The 21,890-nt window shown below is 35.8% G+C and overlaps 1 protein-coding gene across 1 annotated transcript; it reads left to right on the top strand.

Moving 5' to 3' along the window:
* Window positions 1–4,344: 4,344 nt before the first annotated feature.
* Window positions 4,345–21,327, top strand: LOC131850071 (myrosinase 1-like). The gene is made up of 9 exons (XM_059200226.1): window positions 4,345–4,437; window positions 11,240–11,343; window positions 12,162–12,354; window positions 13,469–13,640; window positions 14,812–15,019; window positions 17,206–17,300; window positions 18,733–19,035; window positions 20,103–20,344; window positions 21,140–21,327. Exons 1-9 carry the CDS (start codon window positions 4,391–4,393, stop codon window positions 21,288–21,290), a joined length of 1,515 nt encoding a protein of 504 aa, XP_059056209.1. The 5' UTR covers window positions 4,345–4,390; the 3' UTR covers window positions 21,291–21,327.
* The last annotated feature ends 563 nt before the right edge of the window (window positions 21,328–21,890 follow it).

The following is a 21,890-nucleotide window of genomic DNA, read 5'->3' as shown; positions in this document are numbered from 1 at the left end:
TGTGATGCTTGAAATTGTACTGTCAGCGTTCCGGATACGAACCCGCTTTATATATAAACGGAACGTCAACTGCGCCACCTACAGGAATTTTCAAGAACAAGGCAGAATGCCAGAGAAGCTATTCCAGAATAGTCGCAATATGTATGAGAATAATTTTCTGAAATTGCGCCATCTGGTAGTCAATAGTAATTTGTTGACACTTAATACCTGAAACTACAATTAAATATAAATACAATATTTGTCTATAGTAATAAATCTCTATTAATTACTTAGTGCTATCTTAATATATTATTTTAACAAACTTCCATCAATATTTACACTACAGTTAAATTAGTCATCTAAATTTTTATGAAATAGCGACATCTAGCGTCAAATAGTAAACATTACTTGCACATATTCCTATTGATATCTATAAGTGATAAGTAATAGAATAAGAAATATTCTAGAACAGTCCCGAAATTTATATGACTTGGATATATTTATATTATTAAGACGATAGATATGAGTAAAAACGTATAATAGGTTTATGATTTTATTTAATTGTATCCACGACTGTGATCCTAAATAGAGTAATCAAAGATATTAACAACAGTCCACGTCGTGGTAAATATAACACTTGAAATGTCTGAGTTGTGTAGTTTTGTATTAATTAATTTAATTTAAACTCCTCAGTTATCTCTAGAAAAACTGTTTATTTTGTAACTTGTCTTAAATCTATCTTTAGTACACACTCAATGCTCTATGGGTCCGGACTTCCGGAGTCGCCATAGACTATATCTATATATTCTTTTAAGTCGTTTATCACTAATACATTACATTACACATGAGTATCATTGATAATATATGTATGTGATGAGGAGGGTGCAGAATGAGATCGTCAGTAATATGTCAAGAATATTATTATAAAACTTAAAAATAGTATAAAAACCTCCATCTTCCTACAATCAGGAAATCAACGTGGTTATTTCGCTATAAGTTCACAATGATCTACATCATTGAAAATGTACATTTGGCCAGATCTTTTTCATCCATATACTGAATTGGACGGTAGGGAAAAAACATTAATACTTATCTACAAAAAAAAAAATACGTTCATAAGCGGCTAAAATGTTCTACATACATGAATAAAGGATTTTTAATTTGATTTTATCCATTCTTGTCTCTACCTACAACATAGTATTACCACAGATAACACAAAGCAAAACAAAGCTTATGTTAATTTTATTTGCATAAAGATTATTTACATTTCTAATTTAATATATATATATATATATATATATATATATATATATATATAAACAATAAAGAACCCCTGGACAATTCACACAGCGCTATCTAGTCCCACGGTAAGTAGAGCTTGTGTTATGAGTACTGTACAACTGTTATAAATACTTAGATATATTTTGTTTGTAAATACTTCTAAATATATAACTCAAAGGTGACTGACTGACATAGTGATCTATCAACGCACAGCCCAAACCACTGGACGGATCGGGCTGAAATTTGGCATGCAAGTAGATGTTATGACGTAGGCATCCGCTAAGAAAGGATTTTGATTAAATTCCACCCCTAAGGGGATAAAATAGGGGATGAAAGTTTCTATAAATGTTCTTAGATTTTCGACTGATTGAACTGAAATTAAAGATTGGGACGTTCGCTTAAATAAGATATTGATAAATTCAACCCCCATGGGGATAAAATAAGGGATGCTGCAGGATGTAAATGTATTAGTTTATAGTTTTAGAACCTATCAGTACCTAATGGAACGAATAAATTGAAACGAACAAAACAATTTTTAGTTCTTTAGGCGACTTTTATTTTACAAAATAAAGTTAAATTCCACGCGGACGAAGTCGCGGGAACAGCTATTAATAAAATATACATAGAAAACACCCAGACCGATACAAACAATCATACTCATGAATACAAATCTTTGCGCAAGGAATCGAACCCGCGACCATCGGAAGTAAAGCGGTGTGCTAAACCGCTAGACCACCGAGGCCTTCTCAAATATATATAAATAACTAGCTGTCCCGGCAAATGTTGTTTTGCCTTAAAATTAGAAAAACTAATCTAGGGGTGGACTACCCCTAACATTTAGGGGGATGAAAAATAGATGTTGGCAAATTCTCAGACCTACTCAATACGCTCACAAAATTTCATGAGAATCGGTCAAGCCGTTTCGCAGGAGTATGGGAACGAAAACTGTGACACGAGAATTTTATACATATATAAGATAATAAAATAAGAATACTCGGAGAACGGCGATTTATGTTAAAGTTTTATTTGCTATTAGCTACTCGCCCCGGCTTTGCACGGGTGTACATGTATTATATATATAAACCTTCCTCTTGAATCACTCTATCTATTAAAAAAAAACTTCAAAATCCGATGCGTAGTTTTAAAAATTTAAGCATACATAGGGACGGACAGACAGTTTTTTTTGGACTACTCTAATGCTGTTGGCCGCGGCCGGCCTTTACAGCTTCACCGGACGACAGGGGGGAGTGCCGATGGTACTCCAAACCCGCGGAACTTATGGAGCGGCTAAAGACCAACTCCCGCCTGACGGATACGCCTTTAGTTTAGGGCAACTAGGGGTTCGAATTTCGGCTCAGGCCGTGGTAATATCGATCCCCGTTTGAATTGGACGGGGGATCGATCGTAGGGGGACGGACAGACAGCGACAGCGACTTTGTTTTGTACTATGTGTTAGATATATCAACTCTATGTACTAGTAAAAGTATGTATTATAATAAAATAACAACTATATAACATTAATTTAACTATGTCTCTAACACAATTCACTTTAGCAATTAAAATACAACCAGCACATCCTGTGCTCAAAGACCGAATGCCGCGGCCTACAAAAACCCTCCCGTTTATACAGAGAAGATATGAGTGGGGGTTATATGCAACTAGTTTAACGATACCGAGTAATAATGAAACTACCTTCTTTTAATATAAAATATCAGATTTTTCGACAATATCGATGTGAACCCTAACATATGTAATACAAGAATAGAAATATAAACTTAAGTTAACGCTTACATCATATTGTTCTCTCAACTTGAACTCCTTTTATATATGTGGAGATAATATTAATTGGTAGGTAGATTATTAGCATACCTAATGACCTACCTACTAATTAAAATTATTATTGATTATATACTTAATAAATAAATGAAAAGTGCAACGACCCTTTTCGTAGCTTCTGATAACTGCAGGCTTTATACAGTCCGTAATTAAAAATATAACAATATAATATATTTATATGTTTACATATATAAACAATAACTTATATGTAAACGAATAAATATACTATTTACATATTACATACTCTATTATCATCATTACATAGTATAAAACATAGTCGCTGTCGCTGTCTGTCCGTCCCTATGTATGCTCTTTAAAACTACGCAACGGATTTTGAAGTGTTTTTTTTAATAGATAGAGTGATTCAAGAGGAACATTTATATGTATAATACATGTACACCCGTGCGAAGCCGGGGTGGGTAGCTAGTATTTTATAAGTCTAGTGGTCTAGCGGTTTTGCACGCGGCTTTACGTATAATAGTCGCAGATTCGATCCCCCATTGCTAGCAATGTACCATGTCAAACTGACCTACAAATTGTTAGTGATGTGGACTGATGATCTTACTGCTAGCAATGTACCATGTCACGTTGACCTCCACGCGGTTCCCCCTGGAAACCATCGTGATAAATTCTTGGTGAATTTGTCACGATGGGCTAACTGACCTGACCTCACGCTCATCTTATCATCCTCTACTGATACGTCGCCAGCGTAAACCGTTAGCGCAGGCGGATGCACCAATTCATTATCATCCATAAAAAAGCTGACCTGCACATGGTTCCCCCTGGAAACCATCGTGATAAATACCTGGTGAATTTATCACGATGTGCTAACTGACCTGACCTCATGTTCATCTTATCATCCTCCACTGGTGCCCGACCAGCGTAAACCGTTAGCGTATGCAAATGAACTTTTCGATTATCATCAATAAAAAAAAGTCGCTAGGGATTCGAATTCACACAGGAGTTGCTCAGTCATAATTCCTTTCGCAGGTTTGGACTGTCCTCTGCTCTTACCCTACGCTTGCCTTACGCTTTTTCTTCCAGGAAACTGTAAAGTCCAAGATTACAATAATTCGAAAAACCGTTGGAGCAGTCGAGTGCACCGTTCTCGACAAAAATCTAAAAACATCCTTTTTAAGCAACCATACAATAATACAGAGTGACTCACAACACAACTAGGTACATCCTGTATATGGATAATTTGTTATTATTATATTCGATATCAATATACGGCGCGATAGTGTCTCACTAGCTGCCAATTGCTGTTCGCCGACGGTCACTGTGCCATCGAATTATGAAGTTACAAATTATTGTCACCATTTTAACTGTCATCTGGAGCAGGTAAGTCAAAGTTTTTTTTATTGATGATAATGGAATCGTGCACCCGTCTGCGTTAACGGTTTACGCTGGCGGGGCACTAGTGGAGGATGATAAGAAGAACATGAGGTCAGATCAGTTAGTCCATCGTGACAAATTCACCAGGTATTTATCACGATGGTTTCCAGGGGGAACCGCGTGGAGGTCAACCTGACATGGTACATTGCTAGTAATGGGGTCATGAGTCCACAGTACTAACAATCCACTAGTCAAATTCAAATTCAAAATATCTTTATTCATGTAGGTCTATTACAAACTCTTATGATATGTCAAATCTACCGTCAGTTCGGAATGATATCGAGATGAGAAGAACTGACAAGAAACTCAACTCGTATTCTTTTCAAATAAATGTTGTACATGTTTACAATAATACAACATTTATAAATTCAAATTTGGGAGAATAGAGTGACCACCAGCAATTGTTATTGCAAAAGCAAATAGTCTAATCAGTGTTCGTAACCTGAACAAACCAGTCCCCACAAGAAGGACCCGTTCACGAGTATGACGGATGAGCCAGCCATCATTGCACTCAACCATATTAGATAGCACATTGAGCGGGTCCACCACGCCACCACAAGTTCGAACTTATAGCGAGCATGACTGTTGCAAGTTTACCTATTACAATATTTAATTTACATTATTTTAATTACAACATATCATTACTAAATGTATAATAAGATTTTCTAGAGTTTCTCTAATATTTGGTACATTGATAATTATGTCAATGGCAACATTATATGCCTCATAACAAAAGTAAAATTTTTTACTCTAAACTGGAATTTCAAAATAGCGAACAGCGTCCCTTTTTTTATACTATAACTAGCTACTTGCCCCGGCTTCGCTCGGGTGTAGATGTATTATACATATAAACCTTCCTTTTAAATCACTCTATCTATTAAAAAAATCGCATCAAAATCCATTGCGTAGTTTTAAAGATTCATACATAGAGACGGACAGACAGCGACAGCGACTTTGTTTTGTACTATGTAATGATGATGAAACACTGTATAATAATCCTCCATACTACAATAACTCCTACAATTATTTCACCGGTATACTCTATGTAGCGACACCTCATCATACCCCCTCCGATCGATTCCCCAATCCAATGCAAACGGGGATCGAAATTACGATGGCCGAAATACGAGCTGAGATTCGAACCCCTAGTGGTGCTCTCAGACTAAAGTCGTACCCATCAGGTGGGAGATGGCCTTCAGCCGCTCCATAAGTAAGGTTTGAAGTGCCATTTGCACTCGCCCCCTAACGTCCGGTGAAGCTGTAAAGGCCAGCTGCGGCCAACAGCATTAGAGTAGTCCGAAAAAAAACCGCTTCACTTCCGATGGTCGGGGGTTCGATTGCTCGCACGGTGCAATAATTTTGTATTCATAAGTATGATTGTTTGTATCGGTCTGGGTGTTTTCTATGTATAATATGTATATACCTATGTAACTTAACTTATATTTATGTATTTACAAAAAAAAGGTGAGCCTTAACTCGTTTTTCCTCAATGCTATAAAAAAAAGAATTTCAACAGACTCTCAATAAGTTATTTGCATTTAGTAGTAGTAAAAAGACTACATCCTGGTATGTTCCATAAATCAAAATTGAAAATTGAGAATTAGACTAATTCCCGATTATAATATAATTTTACGTAGATCAAAAAGAATTCATCGATGAAATAGAAAAATGTCATTTTTCAAAATTAGAAGTTAGAATTACCTCCTTTTATATAAGTCAATTAAATTGACCACGCTGTTTTAATCATTATCTGAATACTTTTAAAATTATATATAATACTTCTGTGTAAATTTATAACTTTAAAAATAAAAATAATTGAAAAATTAATTAAATTAAAAACATTAAATGCTTGTAAAAATATTATATTTTGAATACTGCCATTTTTCTATTTATCCGACAAATTATTAAACAGTATTATATAATAACACATTTTCTTTTTGTAAATACATACATAATATACATAGAAAACTGCCAAACCGATACAAATAATCATATTCATGAATACAAATGTTTGCAACGTGTGAGAAGTCGAACCAGCAACAATACAATTAAAATTTTCAGATATTAAAGTTAGTAAAGATACGTACTGTGTACTAATACAATACATAACGTAATAAAAAACTTGATAACGAAGTACAATCGAAATTTCTATTCGAGTAAAAACTGATTAAAATGTATCATAAAAATTTATTGGTGAAGTATGTATTGCACAAGTTTACTCCAGAACAGATAGAATCGTATTCATGAATACAAAAGTTTGTAAAAGTGTGAGAAATCAAACCAACGATAATGCAATTAAATTCTTCAGATATTAAGGATAGTAAAGATATGTACAGGAAACAAATACAATACATCACGTAATAAAAAAATTCATAACGAAGTACAATCTAAATTTCTATTTGAGGAAAAGCTGATTAAAATGTATCATGAAAATTTATTAGTGAAGTATGTATTGCACAAATTTATGCCAGAACAGATACAATCGTATTCATGAATACAAAAGTTTGTAAAAGTGTGAGAAATCAAACCAACGATAATACAATTAAATTCTTCAGATAGTAAAAATATGTACTGAATACTAATACAATACATAACGTAATAAAAAATTTGATAACGAAGTACAATCTAAATTTCTATTCGAGTAAAAACTGATTAAAATGTAACATCAAAATTTATTAGTAAAGTAATTGCACAAAATTATGCCAGAGCAGATACAATCGTATTCATGAATACAAAAGTTTGTAAAGTGTGAGAAATCAAACCAACGATAATACAATTAAATTCTTCAGATAGTAAAAATATGTACTGAATACTAATACAATACATAACGTAATAAAAAAATTGATAACGAAGTACAATCTAAATTTCTATTCGAGTAAAAACTGATTAAAATGTAACATCAAAATTTATTAGTGAAGTATGTATTGCACAAACTTATGCCAGAACAGATACAATCGTATTCATGAATACAAAAGTTTGTAAAGTGTGAGAAATCGAACCAACGACCATCGGAAATAAAGCGGTGTGCTAAACGGCTAGATCACCGAGACTATCTTAAAAATATTGTAACAAATATGAATGTGAATTAGCGTACAGTATACTAATTACGGTACATATAAATCCGGTATAGATATGGAATGCAGTTATTTTTAATATGCTTATCATTCGGACAGTCGGAATTGAATTGATTTTTGGTTTAAATAATATAATTGATACACATAATATATATTGTTATGTAATATATATATTTGGACGCTCTCGGTGGTCTAGCAGTTTAAGATACTGCTTTACTTCCGATGGTCACGGGTACGATTCCTCGCACAGTGTAAATATATGTTATTGAAAAGTATGATTCTTTGTGTCGGATGTTTTCTATATATATTATGTGTTTACATATCTAAGTATTTATATCAGTTGTGTAGTACCCTTAACACAAGCTCTGCTTACCATGGGACTAAGTGGCACTGTGTTAAATGTCCAGGTTAAAAAAAAACTAGGTACCCTACCGGTTTCGCACGGATGCCTTACAAATCTTTGAATCTCTATACTATAACACTCATGTATACACATAAACCTTCCTTTTGAATTGCTCTATCTATTGCAGTAAACTACATTAAAATCTGTCGAGTAGTTAAAAGATCTAAGTAAACGGACAGCCGAAGCGATTTCATTTTATAGTATGTAAATATAGGGGGAAAAGGGGATTGTTAGTAATGTGGACTGACGATCTTGCTAGCAAATTTCCAAATCAGGTTGACCTCCACGCGGTTGGAAACTATTCTCCTCTTGGAAACTATCGTGACGAATTCTTGGTGATTTTTTAATGTAACATACATATATTGTTTAATGTTTAGGCCGAAAAAGAGATGGATGGACTGTGTGAAAGATGATATGGTAAGAAAGGAAGTAAATAACGCGATGACTGCGAACAGGGATGAATGGAAGAGAAAAACATATTACGACCACAAATAAATGGGATAAGGAAGAAGCAGATGATGACATATATTGTTTAATGTAATAACGATGGACTAAGAAGAGTGACCTCATGCTCATCTTATCATGCTCCACTGGTGCCCCGCCAGCGTAAACCGTTAGCGCCGGCGGGTGTACCATTCCATTATCATCCATAAAAAAAAATGTTAATATATATGACAGACTCGTTGCTCTAGCGATTTAGTACACGCTTCACTTCCGATGGTCGCGGGTTCGATTCCTCGCACAGTGCAAACATTTGTATTCATGAATACGATTGTATCTGCTCTGGCATAAGTTTGTGCAATACGTACTTCACCAATAAATTTTGATGATTCATTTTAATCAGCTTTTACTCAAATAGAAATTTTAGTTTGTAATGAATTCTTATACGTTATCTAATTTTTTATTACATTATGTATTGAATTATATGGAATTAGTATACAGTACATATCTTTGCTATCTTTAATATGTGAATAATTTAATTGTTTGTATGTATGTTGCTAGTCAGTAAAACTGTTATATAAATTAATGAGCTATTTAAAAGATCTTTACATAGTTTTGTTTTGTTTTACAAAATCATCGCAACGGATTTTATAACAATTTTCAGCAATAGAGTTTTTCAAATTTCATAATTATATTTGTTTTTCAAGGAAAATTCAGAAATAAAAAAGTATAATTATGAAATTTGATTCACGTAGAAAATATTTATGAGGTAGCATTTGCATAAATAAAATACTGTCTAATTAAAAACCTTCTTTATTTGAAGTCGGTTAATAGGAATGAATCGACTGTCACTCCTTTCAAATTAAACGCCAAGTAAAACTGCGGCTTACAGTTGTATAGTAATTAACAGTATGCTTATCATATGATTCATTTAGTAGGAATATACCTTTGTTCTTATTTTTTTTTTATTAAGTATTTTACGGCCCTGGAAATCTCTTTTCAGCCAAACAATTACATTCTACAAATACAAATCAACTATTAATTACATCTATAGCGTTCTTATAGTACTAGAAGATACATTACAACGATTAATAGAATTCGTATGGGACATGGGCAGTTTCCGGCTCATTTGCATAGAATAAAATTGAGATCTTCAAATTGTGACCACTGTACAGCAGAAAATTACTCAGCAGAGACTTATTTTGATAATTGGCTTAATAAGTTTATATAATAAAAAAGAAGTACCCCGCCTCTTACCATATCCTTTGTTCTTATTATCAGATGTGTACATTCATTAAATTTATGTATTTACATATTTAATGTTGTGAAGGATGGAGATCAAGACGACGAGCGAAGAAAACGGTACTGGTGTAGTCGTAAAATAGTGTATTGACCTATGTCACAAAACAATATAGTGTTTATAAAAAACAAGCTACTCGCCCCGGCTTCGTACGGTTGTAGATGTATTATATATATAAACCTTCCTCTTGAATCACTCTTGAATGAAGCAAACAATCACAATAACAATGTTGAATTTAAAGAAACCGCTTCAACATCCGTTGCGTAGTTTAAAGATTTAAGCATACATAGGGACAGACAGCGACAGCGATTTTGTTTTATAAAACAGTTTCAAACAAATGTACACAAAAGAACTATATGGAAAGACATGTTTAGAGTCCAAATCTGTCTATAAATTTATTTATCTCTGATTAAATAAAATACATTGTAAAGAATATTTTTGACTCTCTTTTTATCGAATTTAAATGGTATAGAGCAGAATCTGTTTTTGTCTGTCTTTTTCTCTACTTATTTCTTTTGAACCATGCAACAGATTTTGATGCAGTTTCGTTATTGAAATTGCAGAATAAGAGATCATAACATCTTTAATAGCAACTTGTATTTTTTATGGATGATAATGGACTGATGAACCCACCTGCACTAACGGTTTGCGCTGGCTGGGCACCAGTAGAGGTTGATAAAATGAGTATGAGGTCATATCACCAGTAGAGGATGATAAAATGAGTTCAGGTCAGTTACTACATAGTCGCAAATTCACCAGGACTTTACCGTTTTGAAGGAGAACTGCGTATAAGTTATCCTGACATGATACACTGCAAGCTATGGTGTCATAAGATCACATTACTAACAATCCCGTGAATACTAGCTTTCCACTCGCGGCTTTGCTGTGTGGACTATAGGTTATCGCTCGATTAAAGATACGTGCTCAGTAGTGGGATGTTTTTTTTTATGGATGATAATGGTATGGTGCACCCGCCTGCGCTAACGGTTTACGCTGGCGCGGCACCAGTGGAGGATGATAAGATAAACATGAGGTCAGGTTAGTTAGCCCATCGTGACATATTTAGCAGAAATTTATCACGATGGTTTCCAGGGGGAACCGCGTGGAGGTCAACCTGACATGGTACATTGCTAGTAACGGGGTCATGAGTCCACATTACTAACAATCCCTTTCCCCCTAGTAGTGGGATGTTATATAGCTTAAACCTTCCTCTTGAGTCACTCTATCTATTAAAAGAAACGTAAAATCCGCGTAGTTTTTTAAGATCAAAACATACATAGGTAAAGATAGACAACAGGAAGCGAAATTATTGAATATAAACTATAAACGTCCGAAATTTCATACTCCTCTCAAGTAAAAAGTTTTTGATTCACGTATGATGATTAATTTATGTACTTTATATATTCTTATCAATTGATTATCATCAACAGATGTACAAATGACTAATAAAGCCATAAACATGATACGACAATATGATAGCGCTTTGATAGATGCTTTTTATCAACTCTCAGTTTTCTTTTCTATTTACAGAACGAACGCTTCAATAACGAACACGAAGTTATGCTTCGGCGAGAATTTTAGGTTTGGTGTTGCAACTGCATCGTACCAGATTGAAGGGGGATGGAATGTATCAGGTACATATCTTATCTCTTTTGATTGATTGGTCTATGCTACAGTGATTTGTTTGAACAACGGGCCAAACGAGACGCTAAATGCGGAAATAGAGTTCAAGATACGCAATATACAATACACGATGATCTGTAGTATGAAATGCAATATCCGAGCTACTAGCAGCTCGAATATTGCATTTTTGATGAAATATTGGAACTGGTCTGTTCGGGTTACGGTTACCGATTAAATTATTTCCTTGTAACAGAAATGCTATAGCGTATGCTGAGGGTCCCTACATTATCTCTAATTAAAATTAAAATTTAATCTATATTTTTGGAATTGTACAAGCTCGTTCGAGAAGAATAAGAGCTGAGTTTCTTTTTGACTCAAAAGCACTGTGAACTGATGGTAGAATTACCATATCATAAGAGTCTGTGATAGATCTGCAAGAATAAAATGCTTTGATTTAATTTAATTTGATTTGACTAAATATATGATTTCGGAACAAAAATAAAAAAAAATCAATATATTCATGATACTAATAGATTGAAATTCCCGATTTCAAGTGTTCTTTCTATCAATTCTAATATGGTCCATATTAATTATTCGTTTAATTTTTTTCTTTCGAGTACATTTCTACATAAGTACCATTACGACTGCTACCCTGAATGGGTTAGTCAGATGTATTATCAATTGTCAAGGTCACAGTGAACGCAACACTTAACATGCCCATATTTCGCTGTATATTTCAATACGACGTAGCAGAAGAGAGCCAGTTTTACATACTCTTTTGTTTTGTATCCAATAAACGTTTTCTGTTCTACTCTCTTCTCTGCTGTAGGAAAAGGCGAAAGCATCTGGGATCGCTACACTCATGAGCACCCAGAAAGGGTGTTTGATCACAATAACGGGGATGTGGCAGATGACTCCTACCAGCGGTACAAAGAAGACGTGAAGTTACTGAAGGAGTTGGGGGTGAACTTCTACCGCTTCTCCATATCCTGGCCAAGGATTCTGCCCACTGGATTTATCAAGTACATTTTTATATACGTTTAGTTGTAGTCGTTTTACTAGGTTTAATATATGGACTAACCGTGTACAAATCTGAACCATGTTCACTAACTCTATATGGTGTGTTAGGTATCAGATTTCCTATAATTGACCCACGTCTCGTAACTGCTTATTTGCTAAGTGATAAGAACATGCCGTCGCGGTTGTTATACAAGATGGGGAGTCAGAGTTTTATTTTCTGTTACAATCTCAACGTCGTGGCGAAACCAACACCTAAAACCCCAAAATTTGTTGGTATTTCAATATCACGTACAACGGGACAAGCCTACAGCCCTTTTTTGGTTTTAAATTCGGTATTTCCTTCACCGATTCATCACACAAAGAATTTTGTTCTGGTGACTTTCACGTTGGAACTCTCAACCTTTTTGGTGTAAGTCAAGGATGGAAAGAAGTTTCCATCCTTGACTTTAAAAAGGAAAAAGGAAGTTTTAGTTAGATAAAAGAAGTTTTTTAAACTTTAGAAAGGAAAAGGTTTTAAAGGTAGCATGATTTAAATTTGGTGTATTCGATACGTAACTTTTTTTTTTTACTTGGAGAAAATCCCTCATGGAGACTCGCCGCCGGGGGAAGGCCGCGAGTACTGTGAGACTCCTACTCACTAAAAACTCCATGGTATCCTGACGAAGCGCCTATAGCCGGAGTCGCGGGATATTCGATACGTAACCTAAGGATCAAGAATACCAGTCACTGCATCCAAATATAAATTATATTGTTACGGTATCCCGTTTAATAATTTGCTCAATATAGGTTCCAAAATAAAAATTACAAAAATCATAGGACATCTTAGCCGTTTATGAATGTCAAATGTTTATAGTTTTAATATTTCCCTACCGTGCAGTTTAGTATATAGATCCAATTGAGAAGAACTGGCAAGAAATTCAATTGAATTACTTTTTTTTATAATCTATATTTATATAGGTGTCTATGTCTAACATTAAATGAAAATCCCGTGCATGAAAAACTATTGCCATGCACGCTCGTCACTTAAGTAAAGGCCATCTTCATACGCAACTAAGTAATATTCTAAACTTGGTATTTGCTCAGTGAGTCTATTCTTAGTTTTTATTTAATTTATAGTGACGTCAACAAAGATGGAATAAGATATTACAACGACCTGATCGATGAGTTACGCCGCAATGATATAGAACCATTAGTGACCATGTACCACTGGGACTTACCACAAATACTGCAAGAGCTCGGCGGCTGGACGAACCCCGTTATGGCTGATTATTTTGCGGACTATGCAAAGGTAATTTTTTATGTAACTGAAATTTCACCACAGTCAGTACATCTACAACTGTCACTTATATGCATGAATAGCACTGAAAATGTTATCATGTGACACTTGACAGTCTTTTAACCGGAGAAAAAAATAATAAAAAAAAGCTAAATAAAATTGTCCCCAGTATGGCACCACTACTTCTTAAGTTAGGTTGTTATTTTTATTTTATTACTGGTACTTTTTTTTTAATTTTAAGACTACCCTATGAGTCTCCTTTAATGAGATGTCTTTGTATAGGTAACTGTAATTTTTTAAATGTTATAGAATAATAATAATCTCAGGACAATTCACATAGTGCCATCTAGACCCAATTTAAGCTAGCTAAAGCTTGTGTTATGGGTACTAGACAACTGATACATATATACATAGAATTTTTTTTTTGTAAATACATTAATATTATGCATAGAAAACACCCAGACCGATACAAACAATCATACTCATGAATAAAATTGTTTGTGCCTCGCGAGGAATCGAACCCGCGACCATCGGTCTTAAAGCGGTGTACTAGACCGCTAGACAACCGAGATCGTCAAGAGAAATAACATTACTTTATATAATTTATTACCTGTTAATTGAGGTTTCATCTTCTTTTTTATATATAAGTTAGATTATTCGTCTCTCAAATTTCATTGACTTTCATAATTATAGGAAAATTAATCTAATTTGTTATTTTTTCAAAATTATAATGTTAGTAAAGATACAACCCTCCACCAACCCATGGCCATTCCAACCTCTCGGTTATACTAGCCGAATCTGGGCGCTGAAAAGCTTCTCTTGACCCCTACAAATTATTTCTACTCTGTCCCCTCGCACTCTCCCCTTCTGGGGCAGCGGAGAAACATGGACGGCTTCGGTGCCGGCAGCTCTCCGTCTTCAGCGGTGTCCTTCCTTCTTGAACGCGTACCACCAGCAGTCCTCTCGTTATGATGCGCGAACTGATTATTCTCCTCAGTAGACACCAAGTCCGGGTAGTACACTGGACCCTCTCCTTCGTCTTCACCACGACGTATCCCCTCCAGCAGCTTTTCGGAATATGTCCCACACAACGTGGTGGAGGTCCTCTTCCGATTCCCCGCAATTTCACCACAGTCGCTTAGTAAAGATACAGTGGATTATTTATTTATTTTCTGTCATTCAGGTGCTGTTCAATGAGTTTGGCGACAGAGTCCAATTCTGGTTGACATTCAACGAGCCGCTTTCCTTCTGTCAAGACGGTTACGGTGGAAATGACGCTCCAGGAGGTCAGGCCAGCGGCTTCGAAGATTACATGTGTGGTCACAACGTCCTCAGAGCTCATGGGAAGGTTTACACTCTGTACAATAAGGAGTACAGAGATCAACAGCAGGGTGAGTGATCATAATAACAGTATATTACCTTCACGACTTGTATCTGAAGCGGGGTAGCCAGATGCATCGTTAAATGTAGACAGCAGGGTGAATATATTACAATTTAACAAGCCCTCTATGAACTGTATGCATATTTGAATCCAATTTGGCACTACAGCGATTTTGAGTGCGAACTTTTTTTTTGCGAAAAATCTGTATACTTCAGTGGGTATCCCACAGTATCCGTCCGCATTCTTTCATTTTTTTTTTCGGATTACTCCAATACTGTTGGGCGCAGTAGGCCTTTACAGCTTCACCGGAAGATAGGGGGACGAGTGCAGATGACACTACATACCCGCGGAAGGACTTATGGAGCAGCTGCAGGCAAACTCCCGCCTGACGGATACGACTTTAGTCTGAGGGCACCGCTGAGCGTTTGACTCAGGCCGTCGTAATTTCGATCCCCGTTTGAATTGGATGGGGGATCGATCAGTGGGGCGGATGGGGTATCGATTGGAAGGGCATCCCTTCATAAAAACTGCTTTTTTATGGCATAGGGGATAAGCGAGCTTAAGGCTAATACGATGGTAAGTGATTACCGTCGCCCAACACCAGGGGAGTGGGGGGAAAGGGATTGTTAGTAATGTGGATTGATAACCCCATTGCTAGCAATGTAACATATCAGGTCGACCTCCACGCGGTTCCCCCTGGAAACCATCGTGTTAAATTCCTGGTGAATTTGTCACGTTGGGCTAACTGACCTGACCTCATGCTCATCTTATCATCCTCCACTGGTGCCCCGCCAGCGTAAACCGTTAGCGCAGGCGGGTGTACCATTCCATTATCATCCACAAAAAAAAAAAACACCAGGGAAGTTGCAAGTGCATTACCATATTATATACTAAAACTAGCTGTCCCCGCGACTTCGTCCGCGTGGAATTTAACTTTATTTTTCTAAAATAAAAGTAGCCTAAGTTACTCCTTATTACATCAGCTACCTACCAAAAACAGTCCCGTCAAAATCGGTCCAGCCATTTCAGAGATTAGCCGGAACAAACAGATAGACAGACAGACAAAAATTGTAAAAAATATTATTTTGTTGTATGTACCGTATTTATATTAATATGCATGTAGTAAAAAACGGTTATTTCAATATTACAAACAGACACTCCAATTTTATTTATGTGTATAGATAATTGGTATTATAAATACCCATTATTTTAGAGTAGAGATTACTAGTAAATAAATAATTAATTAATTATGAAATTATCGTAGCGTGGATATAGGCTATGATCCTCGTTCCGGATTTTATCTCGCTCGAAGGATCTCTCTGACAAATCAGCACGGAATCGCTGCAAGCCCAACGGGACAGGAACGGTTCGGCTTTTGGGCCGGGTACGATACGGGACTGCTTATCATGACAGTTATAATTATTTATTGTATGATTCAATTGATTATTTTGTAATTGTAAATAATACAAATACAAAATAATAAATTGATTTTGATTGATTTCTTGATTGATAACAACCTGTTATAGATTTCTATTAGAGTTAAAATTACAATTAATACAAAACTACACAAGTTTTGTATTAATTTTAATTTAAACTTGTGGCGAATTAATTATACTCGCGCGCCAACACCGTTGCCTAGTTACGACAGAGCAAAAAAATAACAGGCCTGTCATTTCGAGACCGAATCACTTTCTTGTACATACCTATATATTCATTGTAAATATTTCGTAATTATAAATATGTACATAACAACAATCTGGACTCCTCATTTCACCTCCTTCTTTCCCGCTGCTGCTATAAGAACACAACATAAACATAAATAATAGCGGTAACAATATAGACGCTAAAAACTCTTCAGTTATCTCTAGAAATCAATTTATTAAGTAATTTGTCTTAAATCTATTTTTAGTACACACAATCCAATACTCTATGGGTACGGCGTCCCCATAGACTATATTTATATTCTTTAATGTTGTTTTTCACTAATACTTACATATATATTTATAAACACGCATATTAATTAATTTAGAACATAACATATTAATAAACATAGAGTAAGTGAAGAGAGTCGGCCACAGAGATATATTATTGATTACTATACTTTGGCATAGACTAACGATGGAGTACCTTCGGTATCTATGACAGAAATGTTAAGTTAAATTGTATAATATTTATTAAATAATTATGAAATACTAGGTTCTGTTGGGATCACGCTGGACATAGCGTGGATGGAACCTATAACTACGTCTCAGGAGGATCAAGACGCCGCAGAAACAGCAAGGCAGTTTACCGTAAGTAATTTTCATGGTAGAAACCATATCTACATATAATTAATTCAAAGGTGACTGACACAGTGATCTATCAACGCAGAGCCCAAACCACTGGACGGATCGGGCTGAAATTTGGCATGCAGGTAGATGTTATGACGTAGGCATCCGCTAAAAAGGATTTTGATTAATTCTACTCCCAAAGGGATAAAATAGGGGATGAAACTTTGTATGAAACTTTGTCAATTTTAAACCGATCGGGCTGAGACTTTGCATGCATAAATCTACTACGACGTAGGCATGCCCTAAGAAAGAATTCCACCACTAAGGGGATAAATTAACGTGAGCGAAGCCGCTGGCAAAAGCTAGTATATATATATATATGATACAAGCCCAATAGTATAGCTAATAATAAGTTTCATAATAATATTATAAATACAAATTCAAAAATAATTTATTCATTTTAACCGCTTATAAACATCAAACTTTTTATATTATAATTTTTTCCCTACCATCCAGTTCAGTATATAGATCCAATTGAGAAGAATTAGCAAGAAACTAATTGAATTACTTTTTTATTTTTTTAATAAAAATACAAGATAATGACGTGCTTTACATCCCCTGCGAATTGTGGGTATCAGTTTGCAATACACGCCAGACCCGTCGATACATAACAGTAATGTTACACAATTTATTAAATTTATTTACATTGTCATACTATACATACATAACTTAATTACATAACAAAAAACCTAAATTAAAAACCTTAAAAAATATAATATAATAACTAAAATATATTGTCCCTTTAGGCAAGGTTTCAAAGATACTGGCTAGACTAATTCTTTGTCCGAGGTATATGCCAGCTCTTCGGTCTTCTGTGATGTCGACTAACCTTTTTGCTATTTCCTTAAAAAGTCTTATAGCGCTAGGACCCCACGGACCAAGGGTCTCGACACCAAATGGGACAAAATCATATTTGGAGCCTAGAAAATATTTATTGTAATGGTAATACCATTAGAACACAACAGCAGGATGGGTAACAGGTTCAAACTCCGCGCGTTCACACTGCACCATTATGACTACTGAACAAACGGCTCCGCATACGATACAGGGCTCAAGAGACTCGGAAATTATTCAGCGGCGATATCCCCTCCAGAATAGCAGGCGTTAGTCCATTATAGTCTGGTTTAAATAGCTTATTTCCTTAAATTATCGCTAATGAATGAGTCAAAATTTAATCATTCATTACCTCTGCTCCATTAAATCTATCTCGATTTAATGGAGCAGAGGGCAGTAATATAAGATCCAGTTGTATAACAAAAGAACTGTATCTTGAATGAACATAGAGGTTCATATATATACTTACGTTACGTTTACGTTGTACCATTTCTTACTCCTTTAAAATCTAATTTATATCACTCGGAATATCTCCCAATACTTATCACTTTATTTTCAGTACGGCTGGTTCGCTCACCCCATACTCACAGACGAGGGTGACTATCCTCCGATCATGCGAAAACGAATAGATGAGAACTCCAAACGTCAGAATTTCGCTCGATCTCGTCTCCCACAATTCACTAGTGAAGAAATACAAGAAATCAAAGGCTCTTTCGATTTCCTTGGATTGAATCATTATACCACGTTTATGGTCAGCCCAGGCGACAATAAAACCAGTACGGTACCATCGTTTCAGAACGATATGGGTGTAAAAACGAGTCAGAAAGCTGAATGGCCTAAATCAAATTCGACTTGGCTGAAGGTAAATACCTACATACTTATATACTAATTTTATTAATAGAAAAACTTGAATATTTTTATATTTATCTTTTAAAATTGGTGAACTTAAAAAATACTTGATGAATTATATCTTATATATAAAACTAGCTGTCCCGGTAAACGTTGTTTTGCCTTAAAAAAAAAAATAATGTAAGGGTGGACTACCCCTAACATTTAGGGGGATGAAAAATATATGTTGGCCGATTCTCAGACCTACTCAATACGCTCACAAAATTTCACGAGAATCGGTCAAGTCGTTTCGGAGGAGTATGGGAACGAAAACTGTGCCACGACTGTGACATGATTTTATATATAAGATTCTCTTGTCACAGTGTTAGGGGTAGTCCACCCTAAATTTTTTTTTTATTTTAATGCAAAACCACGTTTGCCTGAACAGCTAGTCTTTATATATAAAAATTACGTGTTTCAGTGTGTGTTTCTGTGTACAGAGGGAACCGCTTAATGCGTTATATATTATGTACAATGTACGTTTATATACATTTTTTTTATGTGTGATTATGGAATGGTGCACCCGTCTGCGCTAACGGTTTATGCTGGCGGGGCACCAGTGGAAGATGATAAGATGAGTATGAGGTCAGATCAGTTAGCCCATCGTGACAAATTCACGAAGAATTTATCACGATGGTTTCGAGGTCAACCTGACATGGTATTGCTAGCAATGAGATCATCATTCCACATTACTAACAATCCCTTTTCCCCAGCGTTTATATATACCGCGTTATATACCTTTGCTAACAATGTACCATATGAGGTTAACCTACAACCTGACATGGTACATTGTTAGCTTCGGGGTAATGTACCATACATTGTTAGCTTCGGGGTAATGTACCATACTTTGTTAGCTTCGGGGTAATGTACCATACATTGTTAGCTTCGGGGTAATGTACCATACTTTGTTAGCTTCGGGGTAATGTACCATACATTGTTAGCTTCGGGGTCAAGAATCCACATTAATAACAATCCCCATTCCCAGGTGATGTTGTTTAAATTTTCCAAAATTATTTACTTAGGTATTTATATAATTCCCAGGTTGTTCCATGGGGTTTTAGGAAAGCGTTGAATTGGGTGAAAAATACTTACAACAACCCAAACATATTGGTCACAGAGAATGGGATCTCCCTTCATCCCGGGCTGCATGACCCAAAGCGGGTGAACTACATCGACGGGTACTTGAGGGCCCTTCATGATGCTATTTACAAGGACAAGTGCAGGGTTATAGGGTATACCTACTGGAGTCTGTTGGATAACTTTGAATGGATGCGAGGATACTCGTAAGTATTTTTGTATATACACAGAACAGAACAGAAGAGAAGAGAATAACAGCACGTAACTCTTGCAATGGACAAATTTTTTTTTTCGGACTGCTCTTATGCTATTGGTCACAGCTGGCCTTTACAGCTTCACCTTCATAGGGGGCGAGTGCAGCTGGCGCTTTAAACCCGCGGAAGGACTTATGGAGCGGCTGAAGGCCAACTCCCGCCTGACGGATACGATTTTAGTCTGAGGGCACCGCTAGGGGTTCGAACCTCGACTCAGGCCGTCGTAATTTTGAATTGGAAGGAGGATCGATTGGAGGGGGGGGGGGGGGGCAATCAACACTAGGCTTCCAAGCTATGAACTCTACCTAATGTTCGATAAAGACTCAAATAACGGTCGGAATTTGACTATAACAGAAGGTTCTAACGATATATATGAACACACAGATGGACACAACATGTTTAATGAAATAGCACACGCAACATATTGTGTTTTGTGAATTTCATGCCACCTTTGTTTATGATGATTATGATGTTCTAGGTGGCCAGTCAGCGTATTCTAATAATGTAAACATAACATACCTCTTTACTAACATTATAAAGGCGAAGGTAACTCTGTCTGTTTCACGCTAAAACTACTAAACCGATTCAAATTTAATTTGGTACATACACACATTTGGTACAGATCCTGAGGTAGGCTACTGGCTACTTTTTAATGCGGTAAAGGGGTTGAAAGGGGAGATGATAGGTTGTATGGAAGTATCGTCATTTTTTATTGGTATCACTAGGGTTTTGTACCCTATGTTTCAGGGAAAGATTTGGACTATACGAAGTGGATTATGAATCCCCAAGCCGCACCCGTACGCCGCGCCTCTCAGCTTCATACTTCAGGGCTATAGCTACCACCGGGTGCCTGCCTAACGATTACATCAACTATGTTGAATATACTCTTACAGATTAAATATATAAATATATATATGTATACTAATACATTTAAATTATAGAGTTTGTTTTTGTTTGTAATACTTTATTGTACAATAGAAATTATACGACTTAAAGAATAAATGCGTACAGTGGCGGACTTAACCCAAAAGAGAGTCAAGCTTAGAGTGACTGAGAGGAACTGTGGAATGATTGAACTAACGATGAGCAAATGGCAGTATCACGACAACGCCATCTGTTATTTAAATAAAGAATTAGTACAATTGTAGGGGTGTATTAATAATTTATCCGCCTTAATGAGGGATGGGGGGGGGGGGGGGCAGTCTACATGTGAACAAAATATTCTGTTAAAATTGTATTTTATTCATTTAGTCCATTTTACATGGAACATTAACATAAAGTCACGAACATAAAGTTTACGCCTACTCACGATGTTACTATTACATTATATTTAAAAATTTCCAAAGATAGATCTCGTGACGGTGGTAGGCTGCTTTGGCAATATAATCGGCACTGACGACCCTCGTAACGTTCTGTTTATTATTTGTAAGGTATAATATGTAGGGACCTCGGGGACCCTCTCTCTGCTGTAGACTCACCTATTTAAGTTCTTTCAGCC

The sequence above is a fragment of the Achroia grisella genome, unplaced genomic scaffold (assembly GCF_030625045.1).
Source record: "Achroia grisella isolate CSIRO2021 unplaced genomic scaffold, CSIRO_AGI_Agris_v1 utg11170, whole genome shotgun sequence".
In the NCBI taxonomy this organism is placed as follows: Eukaryota; Metazoa; Arthropoda; class Insecta; order Lepidoptera; family Pyralidae; genus Achroia; species Achroia grisella.
The sequence above is the reverse complement of the archived record's forward strand: the minus strand, read 5'-3'. Positions and strand labels throughout refer to the sequence as shown.